General features: G+C 40.9%; 1 protein-coding gene across 2 annotated transcripts in view; it reads left to right on the top strand.

Moving 5' to 3' along the window:
- The first annotated feature begins 1,380 nt into the window (after positions 1 to 1,380).
- The window catches only part of antxr2a (ANTXR cell adhesion molecule 2a), a 186,810-nt gene continuing 169,410 nt past the window's right edge, over positions 1,381 to 18,780 (top strand). The window contains exons 1-4 of one of the 2 annotated variants that reach the window (XM_078402110.1): positions 1,381 to 2,003; positions 2,319 to 2,390; positions 2,642 to 2,713; positions 13,678 to 13,759. In XM_078402110.1, the coding sequence (XP_078258236.1) occupies positions 1,840 to 2,003; positions 2,319 to 2,390; positions 2,642 to 2,713; positions 13,678 to 13,759 (390 nt within the window). In that variant the 5' untranslated portion in view covers positions 1,381 to 1,839. The remainder of the gene's footprint in view (positions 2,004 to 2,318; positions 2,391 to 2,641; positions 2,714 to 13,677; positions 13,760 to 18,780) is intronic. The other variant, XM_078402101.1, reaches the window with a different exon arrangement.

The following is an 18,780-nucleotide window of genomic DNA, read 5'->3' on the forward strand; positions in this document are numbered from 1 at the left end:
AATCTCTGCCTTAAAATATCCATTGGTGGCCTCCACAGCCTTCTGTGGCAATGAATTCCACAGACGTACCACCCTCTGACTAAAGAAATCCCTCCTCATCTCCTTTCTAAAGGTACATCCTTTTATTCTGAGGCTATGGCCTCTGGTCCTAGACTCTCCCACTAGTGGAAACATCCTCTCCACATTCACTGTATCCAGGTCTTTCACTATTCGGTATGTTTCAATGAGGTCTCCCCTTATCCTTCTAAACTCCAGCGAGTACTGAGTACTTTGTTTTTTGCACTACTATTGCAGTTATTAATTTATTGAATTGAAAAAAAAGTATTGCCTGGTAAGCTACTGCAAGTCAGAATTTCATTGTTTTGTCATTGTACATTTGACAAATAAACACTCTAGATTATTGGCAATTACCTGGAATGCACTGGCTGAAGCTGAGTTACCTCTAGCATTTAAAAACTAGCAAGGTGAATGCTTCAACCACTTAGGTACAGAGGACCATGGACCAAATGCTGGATGATGAGATTAACATGGAAGGATGCCCACTGGTCGGCATGGACGAGTTGGGCCAAACGGGCTGTTTCCAAGCTGTGTGACTGAATCTCAGTTTTACTGTGCTGCTGATTTCTCATGAATTGTCTGTTTTATGTCTCATTGTATATCTGCAAAGTATGACTTAATCCATGTGTACTCCTCCAATTTTGTTTGCCAATAGTGACAGAGGGAAGAAATTGGGACTAATTAAATTAAGACGTATTTACATAGCACCTTTCATGATCACAGGATATTCCAAAGCACTTAATCGAAAGCCAAGGAAAGACTTTTGAAACGTAGTTGCTGTTATAACATAGGAAATAAGGGAGCCAATTTGGATTGCATGCTCCCAGCAATATGATAATAATCAGCCCGATTTGAGCAACATGGATTGAGGGATAAATATTTACCCAGGCAGTGGGGTACAAGTCTCCTGCTCTTAAAAATAAGGCAATCGATTCTTCTCAGTCAACCCAGGAGAGCAAGCAGGCCCTAGACATTGAGCATGTCATACTTTAACGTGAACATTAATAGCTGATTAAAAATCTCACAGCGAATTAGTTGCTGTTTTATATTGTTTTGATGGATTTATTATCATCTTAATAATTTTTAATGAATTTATTATAAAATATTGAAATAGTCATCTCAGTTCAAAAAGAGTAATAACAAAGCCTTGCTTAACTGTAATGTGGAAACTAAAATGTGTTATAGAAATCCATTTTAATTTCTTATTTGCAAGTTTTGGCGTAGCTTCTCTGTGGACAGGAAAGAAACCCCACATTGATTGATATCGATGTAAAAAAGAGCAGGAAATGATATCACGCCACCACTTGCAAAGACGAGTTGTGGCTGTGCAGCAATAACTTCGCCCAGGGCGCAGCAGCTGTCCCGCTGAGGGACGCCCCCGACACCGACACACCCAGCTGAGATTACCCAGTCCCAACAAGCACAGGCGCTCTGAATGCAACGCCAGCGCCTGTTACACCCCCGCTGCTCCGTGATCCGCTTTGTGCATGCAAACGCCACAGAGGCCGGGCCGCACAAGTTCATCCCCCGCCGGAACACCGACCTCCTTTGGGAAGTTTCAGCTTGGAAGTGAATGAGCGACTCTGTGGCTGGCGGCCAAGCTATCCCCTGTACTGACGCAATGTGCAGTTTAACCAAGTCGCTTTGTTTTTCGCCTCTGTTGGGTGATCGTGTGGTTTCCTTTTAGGAATCCGTTGGTGACTGTTTAATGTTTGCAGGAGGATCTCGCTCTCAGTTCCTGGAATCTGTGCTTTGGGGCTTTACAACGGGCATTGCACGATAATGAAGCGGTGGCGAGCTGTTGCTGTTTGCAACAGTCCTTGCCCCAGGCGCTGGGATTTCATACTCTTTGTAGCAGTGTTTCTGATCATGAAGGATCCGGGAGTGGTGCAAAGTGAAGAGAAGTCGTGCCACGGGGCGTTTGATCTGTACTTTGTACTTGACAGGTAAGATTCGGCGGGTTTGGGTTTTGTTTAATCCGCAGCTGCCAGTACAAAGTGAGTTGAAACGTAGAGCGATGAAATGAATTGTGGGCATTGATGGACCACGTGCGGTAGTAAAGGTGGAAATAAACAGGCAAAATGAGCGAGAACTGCGCTACTTGTCCAACCGCAGGAGAAATGTTGTTCTAAATAAACTTTTAAAAGTGTTTTCTGGTCATTAAATGGGAGCTAGAAAGTGAAGGGGGAGAGTTCTAACTGCATAATTATAAATAGTTGATGTTGCTGCCTTGATCGAGCTGATTGTCTGTTGTTTTGCAGATCCGGGAGTGTTTCTGACAACTGGGGTGAAATCTATGACTTTGTGGAAACACTGGTCCATCGATTCGTCAGGTAATTTTCAGCAAACCCGCTCCACGAACTTTAGCGCAGTTGGTGCATCGAGAAAAGTTTTATGTTTAACTCAGTTCGACGCCACATGGGGGAAGTAAGAGGCAACAGAAACGGAATCATCTTTCACGGGCCAAATGTGAAATAAAGTTTGAAATTTAGATTAAAAAGTGAAATTTCGAACTCGCTTTGTGTCACACAACAGGTGCTGATTATTGGCGATTAATGCATTTTGTGTCATTTTTTTCTTGTAGTCCCAAAATGAGATTATCTTTCATCGTGTTTTCATCCCGAGCTGATGTGAAGATGCCTCTCACCGGTGACAGGTCTGTGTAAATTCTTTGTTTTCATTCTAAGCGGAAATGTTGTTAATACACCTCCCCCAAAACATACCGTCTTCATTATTTATTCTTGAACTTTCATCCAAAGTTGCCAAATGCATTGCTTCCACTCCAATTTTATCCAAATTACATTTTTTTTCAGTCAGGTTTCTGTCCTACCTAATCCCTCCATAAATAGAATCCAATTCTATGTATTTTTCTAAATGATGACTAGTGTAAATTATGTGAGTTGAAATGTATTCAGAACAATTCTGAATGCAATCTTGATTTAAAAAATGGCATTAAGTCCTAAACTTCCACACTTGCTATCAAATGCAGAAGTCCTGGAATTATTATCAGATTTAGAATACTAAATCTGGCAGTAAATTGAGTCTGCAGAATTCAATGGTACTTAATGTCTATCTCAGGTTAGATATAAGATGCTAGACATAGGCGTCATAGAGAGATGCAGCATGGGAACAGTGCCCTTTGACTCACTGAGTCCACACCTATCATTGACCAGCTATTTACACCAATCCTATATTAATCCCACCTTCTGGTCAGGTCTGGTTGATTCTACCACTCATCAGCACAGTTCAGTCATTCCAGAAAAATAATGCAACGACTACGACCTCCGATCATGGCATTGTCATGGTATGCTGGCCTGCAGTGATATCTGGTCTCCTGTATACCTTGGATAAACACGGGGCCACCCTACAGTAGGCAAACCAAAGCAGCATAGACATAAAGAGAGATGTACTCGCTCCACAAATTTCTTCAAATCCATTGGAACAAGTAAATCTATGTTAGTATCCTCTCACAGGCTAATACTCCCGGTATCGGTACTCTAATCACACTCAAATTGTCCTCTTGGCTTGACCACATTATTGTCTTGCAAATACCAGACTACCAAGACAGACTACCTGACCTCTATCATGTGCCGAGATTATCAAAATAGCTTGCAAAACTGTTCAAGTATGCTCCCAAAGCCTCCTTAGAAAACATAACATTTTCAACAACTCTTGGGAAGCTCTGCCACTAAAAGTATGTAGAGGGCACTGACAACCTTGAGTCTTTTTGTCAGTGCCATGTAGAAATCCGCAGAGATGGCAAAAGGATCTCCTGCCTCATCTGAGATGGAACCCGTGGATCCCATATTAAATCTCAGAAACCACCTCAGAACATATTGATCTGGAGTGAAAGAAAATTATCTTTGACTACTGAGGGGCTGCTGAGGAAATTAAGTCAATGGAGGATGATTTTTGTACTCCAGGGAATCGTGTATTAGGTAATAAACCTGAATGGCCAGGTCTAACAAATGGTATCCTTCAGGGCGATGTGCTGCAACTTTAAATCATTGAGGTATAAGGAGATAAAACAGAATCAATTGGGCACTGGGGATGAATTGACAGAGCAAACTGTTCATTTCATCCAAATGAGATTAAAGGATCAAGAAAGATCAAAAACAATTGGGCAGAAAATAGGCTGAATTAAGGTCAAATTAGTTAAGTAAAGAGATAAAGTGCGGGAAGAAGTCTTTTCAATGAGAGAAAAAGATAGACAAATGAAAAGTAAGAAAAACATTATAGAAATGTTTTAAAAAATATTTTAGTGTATCTGAACGGATCAGTTTTAGCATTTCCAATGGTTCTCCTTAAGGACTGGATTACTGGTTGAACATCTTTAACAATTTTAACATTGTTATATTTGTATATACTACACTTTAAACTCATAAACAACTTTGCATGGTAATTGCAAAGAGGAAATGCAGCAAGTTTACAAAACGTTGAACAGTTAAGATGTTTAATGTAATGCCCACTCACTCTGTCATACAATGCAGTGTATGAGCCAAGAATGACTTGGAGCTTGGTCTCTGAGTGAGCACACAGCCAAGCCTTCTCTGCATACTGCAGTTCAATAACTTGAAGTTGCCGTGAAAGTGGCTCTGGAGTGCAGATGAGGGAGATTTTCTGTTCATCCTGCCGTTTAGCTGGTTGTTTTTGCAAAGCTAATGATAGACTGGCACATATTTTGATGAGGTGTAATTTGCACCAGATGTCTTCCTCAACAAAATTGCTGCATTATTTATGTGATAATAATGATATGCACATTAAACAGTGTTATTTGCTGAGTGTTCCAGTGTATTATTTCCCCTGGACTTTGTCAGTGGATAAAACCTTTACAATTTAAGTTTAGGAAGGAATTGGGTATGAAAATTGTGTACAGTTCTGGTCACCACATTATAGAAAGGATGTGATAGCTTTGGAGAGGGTGCAGAGGAGATTCACCAGGATGCTGCCAGGGATGAAGGGCCTCGGCTATGAGGAGAGACTGGGCAGACTGGGGTTGTTTTCCCTGGAGCAGAGAAGGCTGAGAGGGGACATGATCGAGGTGTACAAGATCATGAGGGGCATAGATAAGGTAGATGGCGGGGAACTTCTTCCACTGGTGGAAGGTTCAACAACGAGGGGACATAGATACAGGGTAAGGGGAGGGAGGTTTCGGGGGGATGTGAGAAAGAACTTTTTCACCCAGAGGGTGGTTGGAGTCTGGAACTCACTGACTGGGGTGGTGGTGGAGGCGGGAACACTCACAACGTTTAAGAGGCATTTGGATGGGCACTTGAAATGCTACAACATTCAGGGCTACGGTCCAAATGCGGGAAAATGGGATTAAAATTAGACTGTGTTTGGTAACGGGCGGCGCGCACACGATGGGCCGAAGGGCCTCTTTCTGTGCTGTAGGACTCTATGACTCTATCTATCTATGACTCTATCTATGAAAGGTTTATTCCCATAATGCCTCTAACTCTGAGCCTCAACATTATGGAAGATGGACTGTTAATCGGGTAGAGGGAGAAAGATTGGTAGTAGTATAAATCTATCCTGGTGCAATTTAACATAATTGAAAGGTCAACCTATAATTAAGTCACCCTTTTTAAAAGAAATGCACACGCCTGCTTGCATAATTTGGGTCATGAACAATAAGATTTGGAAATTAAGAATTACTTTTTTAAGATGTGTTCAATGGGAAACAAACTATTATATATGCATGTGACTGAACTTTTCAATGCATACTTGTTTTGATTATGTTTGTAGAGAAAAATAATATTGAGGGAAGTTAAAGTCTTTTATGATTCTTGACACGTAATCAGCAAAATCTAAGGCTTCAAAGCCAAACAGTTTGTCTTGTGGTTTCTCATTTTTCAGGTGTATATTCACAGATTCTCATCAACAATGTTAAACCATACAATGTCAATTAAATATATTTTTAAGGTAGGCAATAGTTATGACAGATTTTCATTCATTTCCTAATGGTTAGGCTATTCTATTCCATCTTTCCATTGGCTGATAAAAATAATGTAGTTAATTTGCCAACTGCCTGCAAGATTTTGATGTATTGAAAGTGATTATGCAATAGATGATATGTTCTATGGCAGCATGCTATTTTGAAAACAAGCTTCACTGTGTTAATGTGATAATAATGATATGCACATTAAACAGTGTTATTTGCTGAGTGTTCCAGTGTATTATTTCCCCTGGACTTTGTCAGTGGATAAAACCTTTACAATTTAAGTTTAGGAAGGAATTGGGTATGAAAATTGTGTACAGTTCTGGTCACCACATTATAGAAAGGATGTGATAGCTTTGGAGAGGGTGCAGAGGAGATTCACCAGGATGCTGCCAGGGATGAAGGGCCTCGGCTATGAGGAGAGACTGGGCAGACTGGGGTTGTTTTCCCTGGAGCAGAGAAGGCTGAGAGGGGACATGATCGAGGTGTACAAGATCATGAGGGGCATAGATAAGGTAGATGGCGGGGAACTTCTTCCACTGGTGGAAGGTTCAACAACGAGGGGACATAGATACAGGGTAAGGGGAGGGAGGTTTCGGGGGGATGTGAGAAAGAACTTTTTCACCCAGAGGGTGGTTGGAGTCTGGAACTCACTGACTGGGGTGGTGGTGGAGGCGGGAACACTCACAACGTTTAAGAGGCATTTGGATGGGCACTTGAAATGCTACAACATTCAGGGCTACGGTCCAAATGCGGGAAAATGGGATTAAAATTAGACTGTGTTTGGTAACGGGCGGCGCGCACACGATGGGCCGAAGGGCCTCTTTCTGTGCTGTAGGACTCTATGACTCTATCTATCTATGACTCTATCTATGAAAGGTTTATTCCCATAATGCCTCTAACTCTGAGCCTCAACATTATGGAAGATGGACTGTTAATCGGGTAGAGGGAGAAAGATTGGTAGTAGTATAAATCTATCCTGGTGCAATTTAACATAATTGAAAGGTCAACCTATAATTAAGTCACCCTTTTTAAAAGAAATGCACACGCCTGCTTGCATAATTTGGGTCATGAACAATAAGATTTGGAAATTAAGAATTACTTTTTTAAGATGTGTTCAATGGGAAACAAACTATTATATATGCATGTGACTGAACTTTTCAATGCATACTTGTTTTGATTATGTTTGTAGAGAAAAATAATATTGAGGGAAGTTAAAGTCTTTTATGATTCTTGACACGTAATCAGCAAAATCTAAGGCTTCAAAGCCAAACAGTTTGTCTTGTGGTTTCTCATTTTTCAGGTGTATATTCACAGATTCTCATCAACAATGTTAAACCATACAATGTCAATTAAATATATTTTTAAGGTAGGCAATAGTTATGACAGATTTTCATTCATTTCCTAATGGTTAGGCTATTCTATTCCATCTTTCCATTGGCTGATAAAAATAATGTAGTTAATTTGCCAACTGCCTGCAAGATTTTGATGTATTGAAAGTGATTATGCAATAGATGATATGTTCTATGGCAGCATGCTATTTTGAAAACAAGCTTCACTGTGTTAAATAATACATTTTTTATGACTGCCGTGGCTATGTTTGACAGATGTTGTTTACAGTAGCTTCAATTTCCTGGATAATGTGAATTATGTGTAGAATACACTTTTGTACAAAATATATGCAAGTGCATTTGTGCATTTTTGCACATGTGTGTCATGCAAAAACATTCCAAAAATATGATAATTTAAAAACTAGAATTTAAAGCAACCCCAGTGACTTGGGTGTAATTGAGTGCACTGATTGGTTTGGAGGACATGGGATGTATAATGATTACGCTTTGAGGAATAGTCATAAAGTTTATATAACAGTCATTAAAATTATAGCACACTTGCCCCACAGTGTTTGTATTGGTCTATTCCCTCAGATGGAGCTATTGGGATAGAAATTGCTGTGCATTTTGCAAATTTGCCAAGTTTAAGTGTTAGAAAGTTGATTTTTTTTAAGTGCAATCTTCTGTACACAACAATTGATTCAAACACTCATTTTGCATTTCTGGTAGTTCACATGGGACTTGCTGGAGTATGGAGTAATCACATGGCCAGACTGTCAGATCTCAGTTGACAATGAGAGCTATAACAATTTAATAGGATTGTACAATTTTACAGTGCAACAGAAACCCTTTGGTATACCATATCTGTGTCAGTCCATCTTTCCCCTTTACTCTGTAAATGACACCTACTCAAGTAGGTGTCCTTTTGCCTTTTATAAAGCTTTGAGGGCTTTTTTTTTCAAAGCTGGTTTCAGGTTGTGCAATCCCAATTTTGAAGAAATTATGCTTTATCTTTAAATGTAGAAAACAATGTAATTTTGAATAATTCTATTTGGTTTCCCCTTCTCAGCTGGGAAGAACAATTTTAGTTTTTCCAATCTCTCTACTGACTGGGGGTTTATCATAGTCAATATCCCCTGTAACATTGCCAGGGCTTTGACACTATTTCTGAAAGCTGGTGTCCAGAACATATACAGCATTCTCTGCCTGAGGCCTAACCAGCAGTTTATAACAATTTTATACAGCTTCTTTTTTTCTTTATTTGTAGCCTCCACTTATGTAGCCAATTATCCTATATTCTTTGAAGTTGGCCTGCCAACTTCAAAGATTAACCAACCTCTGGTCCCTACCCATGCATCCCTGCCAAGTAGTAACATTTAGATTCTGCCTCCTTTCTCTGCTGTCTCTTCCAAAGTGCATCATTTCTTTATATATGCACATTAAAATGCATTTGTAACAGTGCGTTTTCTTAATCAATGAGATTTCTGAATTGAGGAAAAGGAAGATTGGTAGGAGGGCAAATTTGAGTCAAATCAGGCACAGACAGAAAAATGAAGAAAGATTGGATTGAATGGGGACAAAAAGACATTGAAAGGAAATGCAAGAAATTAATTGAAACATTTTACATATCACATTTTTAAAATTACTAATAATAACTTCTCATGTGAAGAGAAGAGGTCTCAAGATGGGACCAGTTATAGACCAAATGGGAAAATTTGCTAATGATAGGCACAAAATACTGGAGTAACTCAGCGGGTCAGGCAGTATCTCTGGAGAAAATGGAGAGATGATGTTTTGGGTCAGGACCTTTCTAGACTGATTGGAGGGGGGAGGAACTGGAAGAAGGAAAATTTACTCATGGAAGCAGAGGGTATTGCTGAGGGGCTGTAAAGATATATGTCTTCACCATGAAGGAAGATTCTGTTTTTAGCAAAGGAAGACATTGTTGAGATTCTAGATGGGCCAAAAATTGATAAAGAGGAGATACTGGAAAATCTAACAGCCCTTGATTTGGCTAAATCATCTGGTCTAGATGGGATGCATCCTGGGTTAGTGGGAAAAATAGGGGAAGGAATTATAAGAGGCTCAGATCATATTCTTTCAAAGATCTGTATGTTTTTGGAGTGGTGCCCAAGGACTGGAAAATTGCAAATGTTGCACCTCCTTCTCCAATAAAGTGTAAGGATATAATCCGCACTGCACACCAATATGTTCTCCTCCGTGGTGGGGAAAGTTCCAGAAATATTAATCCGGGACAGAATGAACAGTCACTTGGACAAGCGTGAAATAATTAGATAAAACCGTACATATTTGTTGCAGGCAAATCATGCTTAACTAAGGTAACAGGTGACAATCTAAAAAACCTGCAGATACTGGACAGCTGAAACAAATACAGAAAATGCTGGAAAAGCTCAAGAGATCAAGCAGCCTCTGGAAAGAGAAACAGTCTCGGATTTTCCAGCATTTTCTGTTTTTGTAACTTGCTAGACCTTTTTAATGAAGTAACAGAGAGGGTCGATGAGAGAAAGACTTCCAAAAGGCATATGATAAAGTGCCACATGATAGACTTTCCATTTGTCTTAGGCCTTAGAATAAAGCTGCTTTAGTGGTGAGGAAACAGTCATAGCAAAAGGTTGTTTTCCAGACTGCAGGGTGTGTGGATAAGGGTAAATATTAAACCTACTGTTTTACTTGATATTAGTGTCTTGAGCTTGGGTGTACATGGCACAACTTCCAATTCACCAGGATCAATTTCTAACCCATATGATGAGTCAGGAGGGATATCGATAATCTGGATGAGTGGTGCCAGAACAACAATCTTGCTCTCAACTTTGGCAAGACCAAAGATCTGATTGTTGGCTTCAGGAATGGAAAGCCCAGGGACCATGCACCTTTCCTCATTAGAAGTACGAATGTGGATAGAGTCTACAGTCTCAGGTTCCCATCAGAATAAACAATTCTGATGGTCTGTCCTGGGCCCAGCACTTTGATGGAATTACAAAGAAAGCACACCAATGCCTCAACTACCTCCTCCGGCAGCTCGATCTATACACCTACTGTCTGTGTAGGACAAAAAGTTGCCCTTTGGGTTCCTATTAAATCTTTCCCTCCTCACCTGAACCTATGTCCTCTGGTTCCCGATTTTCTTACTCTGGGTAAAAGACTGTGCATTTACCCGATCTATTCCTTTCATGATCCTGTACACTTCTATAAGATCCCTCATCCTCCTGCGCTCCAAGGAATAAAGTCCTAGCCAGCCCAGCCTCTCTCTCTAGCTCAAGCCCTTGGGTCCTTGCAAGATCCTTGTAAGTCTTTTCTGCACCCTTTCCAGCTTAAAAATAATTTTATGATATTAATTCAGGTTATATTATCGTAGTATTAAATAAGGAATATTGTTAGGTATATATATACCATTTGGTACACAGTTAATCAAGTGTTGTCATATGCACAAATATGTGTTAGGTACAGGTACAGTGAGCATGTTGCTCGCAGTAGCATCACAGGTGGGCTGACTCAGACAATGCACAAAAACATAAATTGTGCATAAATTATCCAAGGCAGCGAAAAGAAAAAGTCTATCCAAAGAAAAGATATTAGTGCAAAAAGACACCAAGAAATCAAGTCCATGGTAGTGCAAGAGATAGTCTGCGACATTCAGTTGACAAAGTAGGGTTAGGGTTGTGCTGATCAGTACATGAACCTGATGGTTGTAGGAAAGTAGCTGTTCCTCAATTTGTGATTTTAGATTCCTGTACCTCCTGCTTGATGGTAGCAGCAAGAAGAGGGCATGACCCAGAAATGTGGGGTTTCTTGATCCTTCATGAGGATGATTTTGATGTTGTGGAAGGACGAGGCATCGATGTAAACCTTGGGTTCATGTATCAGTGGAGCACACGTAAGCCCTATGTAAGCAGTAGTAGGAGTACAGCACCACACGAACGCCTCAAGAAGACACAGAGTGCTGGAGTAACTCAGTAGGTTGGGCAGCATCTTGGGCTAACATGGATAGGTGACGTTTCAGGGCGGGACTTTTCTTCAGACAGGGTCCTGACCTGAAACCATCTATCTGTGTTCTTGTGAGGCGCTGCCCGACCTGCTGACCTACTCCAGCACTCAGTGTCTTCTTTTGTAAACCAGCATCTCCATTTCCTTGTTCACAGCCTGCTTTGGCAACTCAGACACCCAGGAACACAGGAGATTACAAAAAGTAGTGAACACTGCTCAGTCCATCACAGGTACTGACCTCCTCACCATCAAAGGGAATTAGAGGAGACACTGCCTCAAAAGGGCTGCCAATATCATCAAGGACCCACACCACCCTGGCCATGCTCACTTTTCATGCCTGCCTTCAGGAAGAATGTGCAGGACAATAAACTAAACTGAACAGGAGGAGCCGAAAAACTGTGACGACCAGGTTCAGGGACAGCTTCCTCCCAACAACCATCAGCTATTGAACGCGATGTCTTCCAACGAAACTGCCTTGATTGCACGAGGGACTTCGAGCTTTGTTTTTGAAAGATATAAATATTTTAAATTTATTGAAACATTTATTTTACTAATTAACTACTTTATTGAACTTATTATCTATTGAGTACCATGTTTACATACTTGTTGTGCTGCTGCAAGTAAGAACGCCCAGTCTGAAGAAGGATCCTGGCCTAAAACGTCTAATCTGAAGAGGGGACCTGACCCAAAACATCACCTATCCATGTTCTCCAGGGATGCTGCCTGACTCGCTGAGTTACTTGCTGAGTTACTTGTTGAGTGTCCTCCTTTGTAAACCAGCATCTGTTGTTCCTGCTTTCTATATGTATTAAAGCCATATGGATATGGAGAAATACAAGCTGAGAGCTAGCTCTGTTGGTACTTAACTGACATCTATAAAAATGTGAGTGGTTCAACATGCACAATGTGTCAGTACTCTATAAATAGAGATAGTGTTCACTGACATACAAATAAGGCATTGATCATGGCAGACCACTAAACGCTCCCATTCATGAAACATTTGAGAGATTCAATATTTCTAATTGTGCAGCTGGAACAAAGGATTCCTGCAAAGCTGATGTGTGACAGCAGAACCTAATTTACTTCTGAAGTTTCAAGAGCATAGATTCATCATTGTGACCTTATCTTCATAGTCCAAGGGACATATTAATGAAGAGATATGTTGAAACAATCAAAAGAAGACCTATTAAAAAAAGAGAGAGATTAAGGCAGACCCAAATCTTGACTTGTTGTCACTCAAAACAACATTGTCAAGATTCACAAGCATTTGCCAGCCATGGTGCTGATGGAAGAGAGTTCTGTATAACTTTGCAATGTATATCCTCCACATGACCAGGAAAAAGTAATGATTAGCTGTTGATATGTAAAAGGGAGCCAACACTTAAACAACCATGCTAATTTGTATTTCATTACCTACATTTTGGAGAGGATAATTAATACACGTATATGCTAAAGTCATTGAAAAACCTGGTATCCTGTGACTATATATTGCCAGAACCACAGATGACTGAGCAGGCAGCCCGAAACAAACGGCGGCACAGTGGCACAGCGATAGAGTTGCTGCCTTCCAACGCCAGAAACTCAGATTCAATCCTGACGATGGGCACTGTCTGTGCAGAGTTTGTACTTTCTTCCTGTGACCGCGTGGGTCTTCTCTGGGTGCTCCTGTTTCATCCCACATCCAAAGGCGTGCAAGTTTGTTGGTTAATTGCCTTCCGTAAATTGTCCCAGTGTGCAGGATAGAACTAGTGTATGGCATGATCACGAGTCAGCGAGGGCAAAGAGCTCCCCCTGTCATCAATGCTGTTTGGTCTGTAAGTTAAAAACAAAATTATGTACTTCTGTTACATGCCAACAGATCACAGTGTCATTTATAGCTAGAAGTGATTGTGGTGCAAATATCCAATCATAGAATTGAGTAGCCTAGAGATTACAGCTTGCACTCAATAGAAATTCTCATTCTTCAGGGAAGCATACAATGGGCTACACTATGGCTGTTTCTATGTTTAACCTTCATACATTGCTTGAGGCATACAGAGAAGGTGACATTATAAAGGACAGTACAGTGGCACACTGGTAGAGCTGTTGCCTCACAGCGCCAGAGAGTCAGGTTCGATCCTGACCTCGGTTGCTGTCCTTGTGGAGTTCCCCCTTCATAAATCCATGCTGACTTGGACCAATCCTTTTACTGCTATTTGAATGTGCTGTTATTACTAGACATAAAATATATTCGAGACATAAAACTTGCTGGGGATATCTCTGTTCTCTCCTAAATAAGCTGGGAATTTTCTCAAAAATCAGATATTAGCATCTGCATTTACTATGTTTCTGTTTTTGGAATAGGAATGAAATCAAAAATGGTCTTGAAGTTCTCAAAGACGTGATGCCAGTGGGTGACACCTACATGCATGAGGGTATCAAAAAGGTACGTTCTTGTTTTCATTTACTTGGTAGAACTGTGGAATATTAATGACCTGTTTGCATGGCAAGTACAATAAACATTCTATACCAAACAAATGTGATAATAATATTTAAGAGCAAACATGGATAATGCCATTCTGTAATATACAGTCCATCGGTTACTGCATGGAAAATTAGGAAATCTATGCACTTAGTTTACTAAAATGAAATAACTATTCAAATTGATGTAAAGAATGTTCTAAATGTGTCCATTTAGTTTTTGATCTTGGGACAATTATATATCTTGCTAATTGATATGCTGCTTTGTGTATTTGTGTTTCGAGTATTCCTATGATTGTTAATATAATGAAATGTAAAATATGACTTGTATTTTCCGACCGTAAAGGGCAAATCCTCAGCTGACCTCGAGCTTGCTTGTCAGCTGCCCCTGGATCACACTGTTTCTGCTCCAACACCAGTACTTAGGGAAGTGAGGATGAAATTTAACCTCTGCCAGTGGTGTGGATTTAGGAAGGGGATGGTGGCTCTCTATAGCCTCTAGGACCAGAGGTTATAACCACAGAATAAAAGGGACATACCTTTAGAAAGGAGATAAGAAGGAATTTCTTCAGTCAGAAGGTGGTGAATCTGTGGCCAAGTCATTGAGTATATTTTAAGGTGGAGATTGACAGATTCTTGATTAGTAAGGAAGTCAGGGGTTATGGGCGAAGACAGGAGAATGGGGTTGAGAGATTGCCATGATTGAATGGTGAAATAGACTTGATGGGCCAAATGGCCTAATTCAACTCCTACAACCTATGATCCTATGAACCCTTGCCATCAGTATGGTACTGGAATAGGAATTGGACTGGTACTGGTGTATAGTGGAGGGAAATGGGTTGGGAGTTCTCTGGAATGGGTGTTGTGTCGGTGAGAGGGAAGCAGGGATTGGGCTGGTAGTGATGTTTGGGTTTAGGGTCAAAGTCCAGGAAATTGGCCGGTGATGAACGTTGTGGATTGTGTGATGTTTGGGGGAAACACATGTATTGCGGGAAGAATGGCACCATTTAGATCTAAGATAGGCACAGAATGCTGGAGTAACTCAGAGGGTCAGGACACTGCCTGACCCCTGAATTAATCCAGAATTTTGTGTCTTCGGTGTAAACCAGCATCGACAGTTCCTTCTTACACAGGATTTAGATCTCCCACGTCAGCAGTACCTTTGTTAAACTGCCTCATTCTGTGAATTTCCAACAGCTGACGTTTCCAGGATAATGTGGTTCAATTTCCTCTGCAATGTTTGTTAAGAAGTATTGCATGATGAATGACATCAGCCAACATGACTCTGACACAGATCTTATGTTGTGGTCACAATGATGACTTGTGGCAGGAAATGCTAAAGTGGATGGAAATGCTCACTTGACCACTCCAAGTGAAGCAGTATGACTGGAAATGGTCTTTATAATGCATCAGTCATTTGTGTAAATTCCAACCAACTTCCCTTTCCTCAACTCAAATGTTTTTCAGCAAATTGCTAAATTGCAGATTATTTCCACATGATTTGGTAAAGTACAAAGTTATGGATATTATTGTTTATATGTTTGCACAATTGTTAACAGAGGAGGTAAACCATTGACTTGGCCATGACACGTTTAACTAAGTAATTTTCAACCTATTGACAGTGCATTTTCATCAGAAAAATAATGCAATTTACTATGACACGTAAAAAATATGAATGCAAAATTGCACATGGTTAATTCAGAATTGCTCCAAAACCCTTCATGAAATGCACCCGTGTACCAGATGTTTATTCAGTTTGGCCACTGCACTGGTTCTCCCCCAATCCTTGTGCAGATGCATGGATCCAGCTTTCCTGGGCCTCCAGATGTGTGCGTGAGGTGGTGAGGCACCTTACTTTATGAGAAATGGCTTCGGAGAGTATGCATCTGAGGTGCCACTCCTTGATGCTCTCTCAGAGTTTGAAAGCAGACAAGGTTGTGGCTGGCTTGGTGTCCCAAGAATGTGAGGCTATGTAAAAGAGTTAAAGGGTAGAGAGTCAGAACTTTATTCCCAGAGTGGAAACATTAACTACTATGAGATGTGCGGGGGCAAGTTTTTTACACAGAGAGGTGGGTGCTTCAATGAGCAGCCAGGGGTGATGGGAGAGATAGACAGGATAGTGTAAGGAGTAGAGGGACAGTGATCTTGTACAGGCAGATGAGATCAGTGTAACTTGGCATCATGTTCGGTGCAAATGTTGTGGGCTGAAGGGCCCATTCCTATTGCTGTATTCTATGTTTTATGTTATTGTTTTGAGCTGTATTAAGGTTGACATAGTTGTATGGACTCGAAACAAACAGGTAAAACCATGCCACCTATCAAGGGCGAATCTCATTATTCTCAGCAGTATAGGTGAGGCGATCAGATAGATGGGTTAGGATTGGTACCACATTTGTTGGCGAGAGGCATAAAGTAAAGGAGGAAAGCAATCTCAACGAAAATCTGAAGCCGCTGGAAGCAGCTCATGAAGCAGCTCTGGTATAATCGGGTTAATCTGAGACAGATGCATTTTGGAACAATGTGATTTAATTTTCTGGCCAGTGATCTAAAGGAACGTCATGCAGATTCCAGCTGCATCCAACATGGAAATTGTGATTTACATCTGGAAGTGCCTAACCTAATTTCTAGCAGTTCAACTTGAAAAGTTTTTTCAATTGTTTTCCCATCCATACATTACTGGTATTTATGTATGTGACATCATAAATAAGCAGTGTGATGGATACAAACTTCTAGACTTATTTATTGAGCCTTAAAATAAAAAAAAGATGGCAACAAGAATGATCTAATATAAAGGAAGAGGACAACTTGTTCAGATTTTAATGATTTGGTAATCTCACTACAGTAGTTCCAGAAAAGATAGTGTCTGATGCAATTAAACCAGAATTAGAATTATTTTGCATTGGTGATTATTGGCGAGTATACAACATGATTCCATCCCACAAAGAGTAAAGCTACAGAGATCTCTCTGTCAGTTTTGATATTTCTTACTTTTTCACGATTTAAATAGGGTGTAGATTTAGAATGGAATACTTTACAATAATATGTTATCATTGGTCATTCAGTCTTGAATGAACAAAAATTCCTACTCAGGTGTTCAGAATCAATATCCTAATTTGTTTTATAATCATAATGCTGAATGTTGGGAATATTATGCATGATAACTGGTCCACCAATATAAACACAGGTAGGAAGACACCAAGGCTCTCAGGGAGCCCGTGGTTTATCGATTATAGTGCAACTGTGATCAATACTATAGTCTTTGCAGGAAGCAGGGTGGGAAAAAGTTTAGTCGAGATAGTTGTGGGATTCAGTGGGTTTGTAATAGTCATCAGTCAATAGTCTATTTCCTGTGATGGAGACTGTGAAATCAAGAAAGGGACGGAGATGTCGGAGATAGTCCAAGTAAATTTGTGTGCAGGATGGAAATTGGTGGTGAAGTTAATGAAGTCCATGAGTTCTGCATGGGTGCAGGAGGTAGCGCTGATGCAGTTGTCAATGTAACAGAGATAGAGTTTGAGAATAGGGCCAGTGTACGCCTGGAACAGGGATTGTTCAACATACCCGACAAAGAGGAGGCATAGCTGGGGCCCATGTGTTGGCCTTGGAAGAAATGGGAGAAGTCGAAGGAGAAGTTGTTAAGTGTGTGGACCAACTCCACTAGACAGAGTAGAGTGTTAGTCGAGGGAAATTGGATGGTTTTGCAGATGAGGAAGAAGCGGAGGGCTTTAAGGCCTTCCTGTTGGGGGATGTAGAGTGACTGAACATCCATAGTAAAGATGAGGGAGTGGGGGCTCGGAAAGCGGGTCATAGGTCGGGAGCGATTAGGCCAGGGGGATAGGATGGAGTTGAGGTGCGTGGAAATCATTTCAGTGGCAGGAGCAGACTGAAACAGGGCAGTTGTGTTTATGAATTTTGTGGAGAAGGTAAAACTAGGCTGTGTGGGTCTGGGAAAATACAAGGTTGGAGGCTGTCTTTCTGCTGACTGGTTGCGCACAACAAAAACTTTTCACTGTACCTCGATACATGTGACAATGAACTGAACTGAACACTTAGTCATAGAGTAATAGAGTGATACAGTGTGGAACAGGCCCTTCAGCCCAACTTGCCCACACCGGCCAGCAATGTCCCAGCTACCTTAGTCCCACCTGCCTGCGCTTTGTATGTAGGTTAATTGGCTGGTAAATGTAAAAATTGTCCCTAGTGGGTGTAGGATAGTGTTAATGTACAGGGATCGCTGGGCGGCACGGACTTGGTGGGCCGAAAAAGGCCTGTTTCCGGCTGTATATATATGATATGATATGATATGATACCTCCAAACCTACCCTATCCATGTACCTGTCTAACTGTTTCTTAAACGATGGGATTGTCCTAGCCTCAACTACCTCCACTGGCAGCTTGTTTCACACACCCACCACCCTTTGGGTGAAAAGGTTACCGCTCAGATTCCTATTAAATCTTTTCCCCTTCACCTTGAACCTATGTCCTCTGGACCTCGATTCCCCTACTCTGGGCAAAAGACTATGCATCTACCCAATCTATTCCTCATGATTTTGTACACCTCTACAAGATCTCCCCTCATCCTCCTGCGCTCCATGGAATAGAGACCCAGCCTACTCTACCTCTCCCCATAGCTCACACCCTGTAGTCCTGGCAACATCCTTGTAAATCTTTTCTGAAACCTTTCAAGCTTGACAATGTCTTTCCTATAACATGGTGCCCAGAACTGAACACAATATTCTAAATGCGGTCACACCAATGTCTTATACAACTGCACAATGACCTCCCAACTCCTATACTCAATACTGACTGGTGAAGGTCAAAAGCCTTTTTGACCATCTTATCTACCTGCGATTCGACCTTCAACGAACCATGTACCTGTACTCCTAGATCCCTCCGCTCTACAACACTACCCAGAGGCTAACCATTTACTGTGTATGTCTTTTCCTTGTTCGACATCCCAAAATGCAAAACCTCACACTTCTCTAT

The sequence above is a fragment of the Rhinoraja longicauda genome, chromosome 1 (assembly GCF_053455715.1).
Source record: "Rhinoraja longicauda isolate Sanriku21f chromosome 1, sRhiLon1.1, whole genome shotgun sequence".
Taxonomy (NCBI): domain Eukaryota; kingdom Metazoa; phylum Chordata; class Chondrichthyes; order Rajiformes; family Arhynchobatidae; genus Rhinoraja; species Rhinoraja longicauda.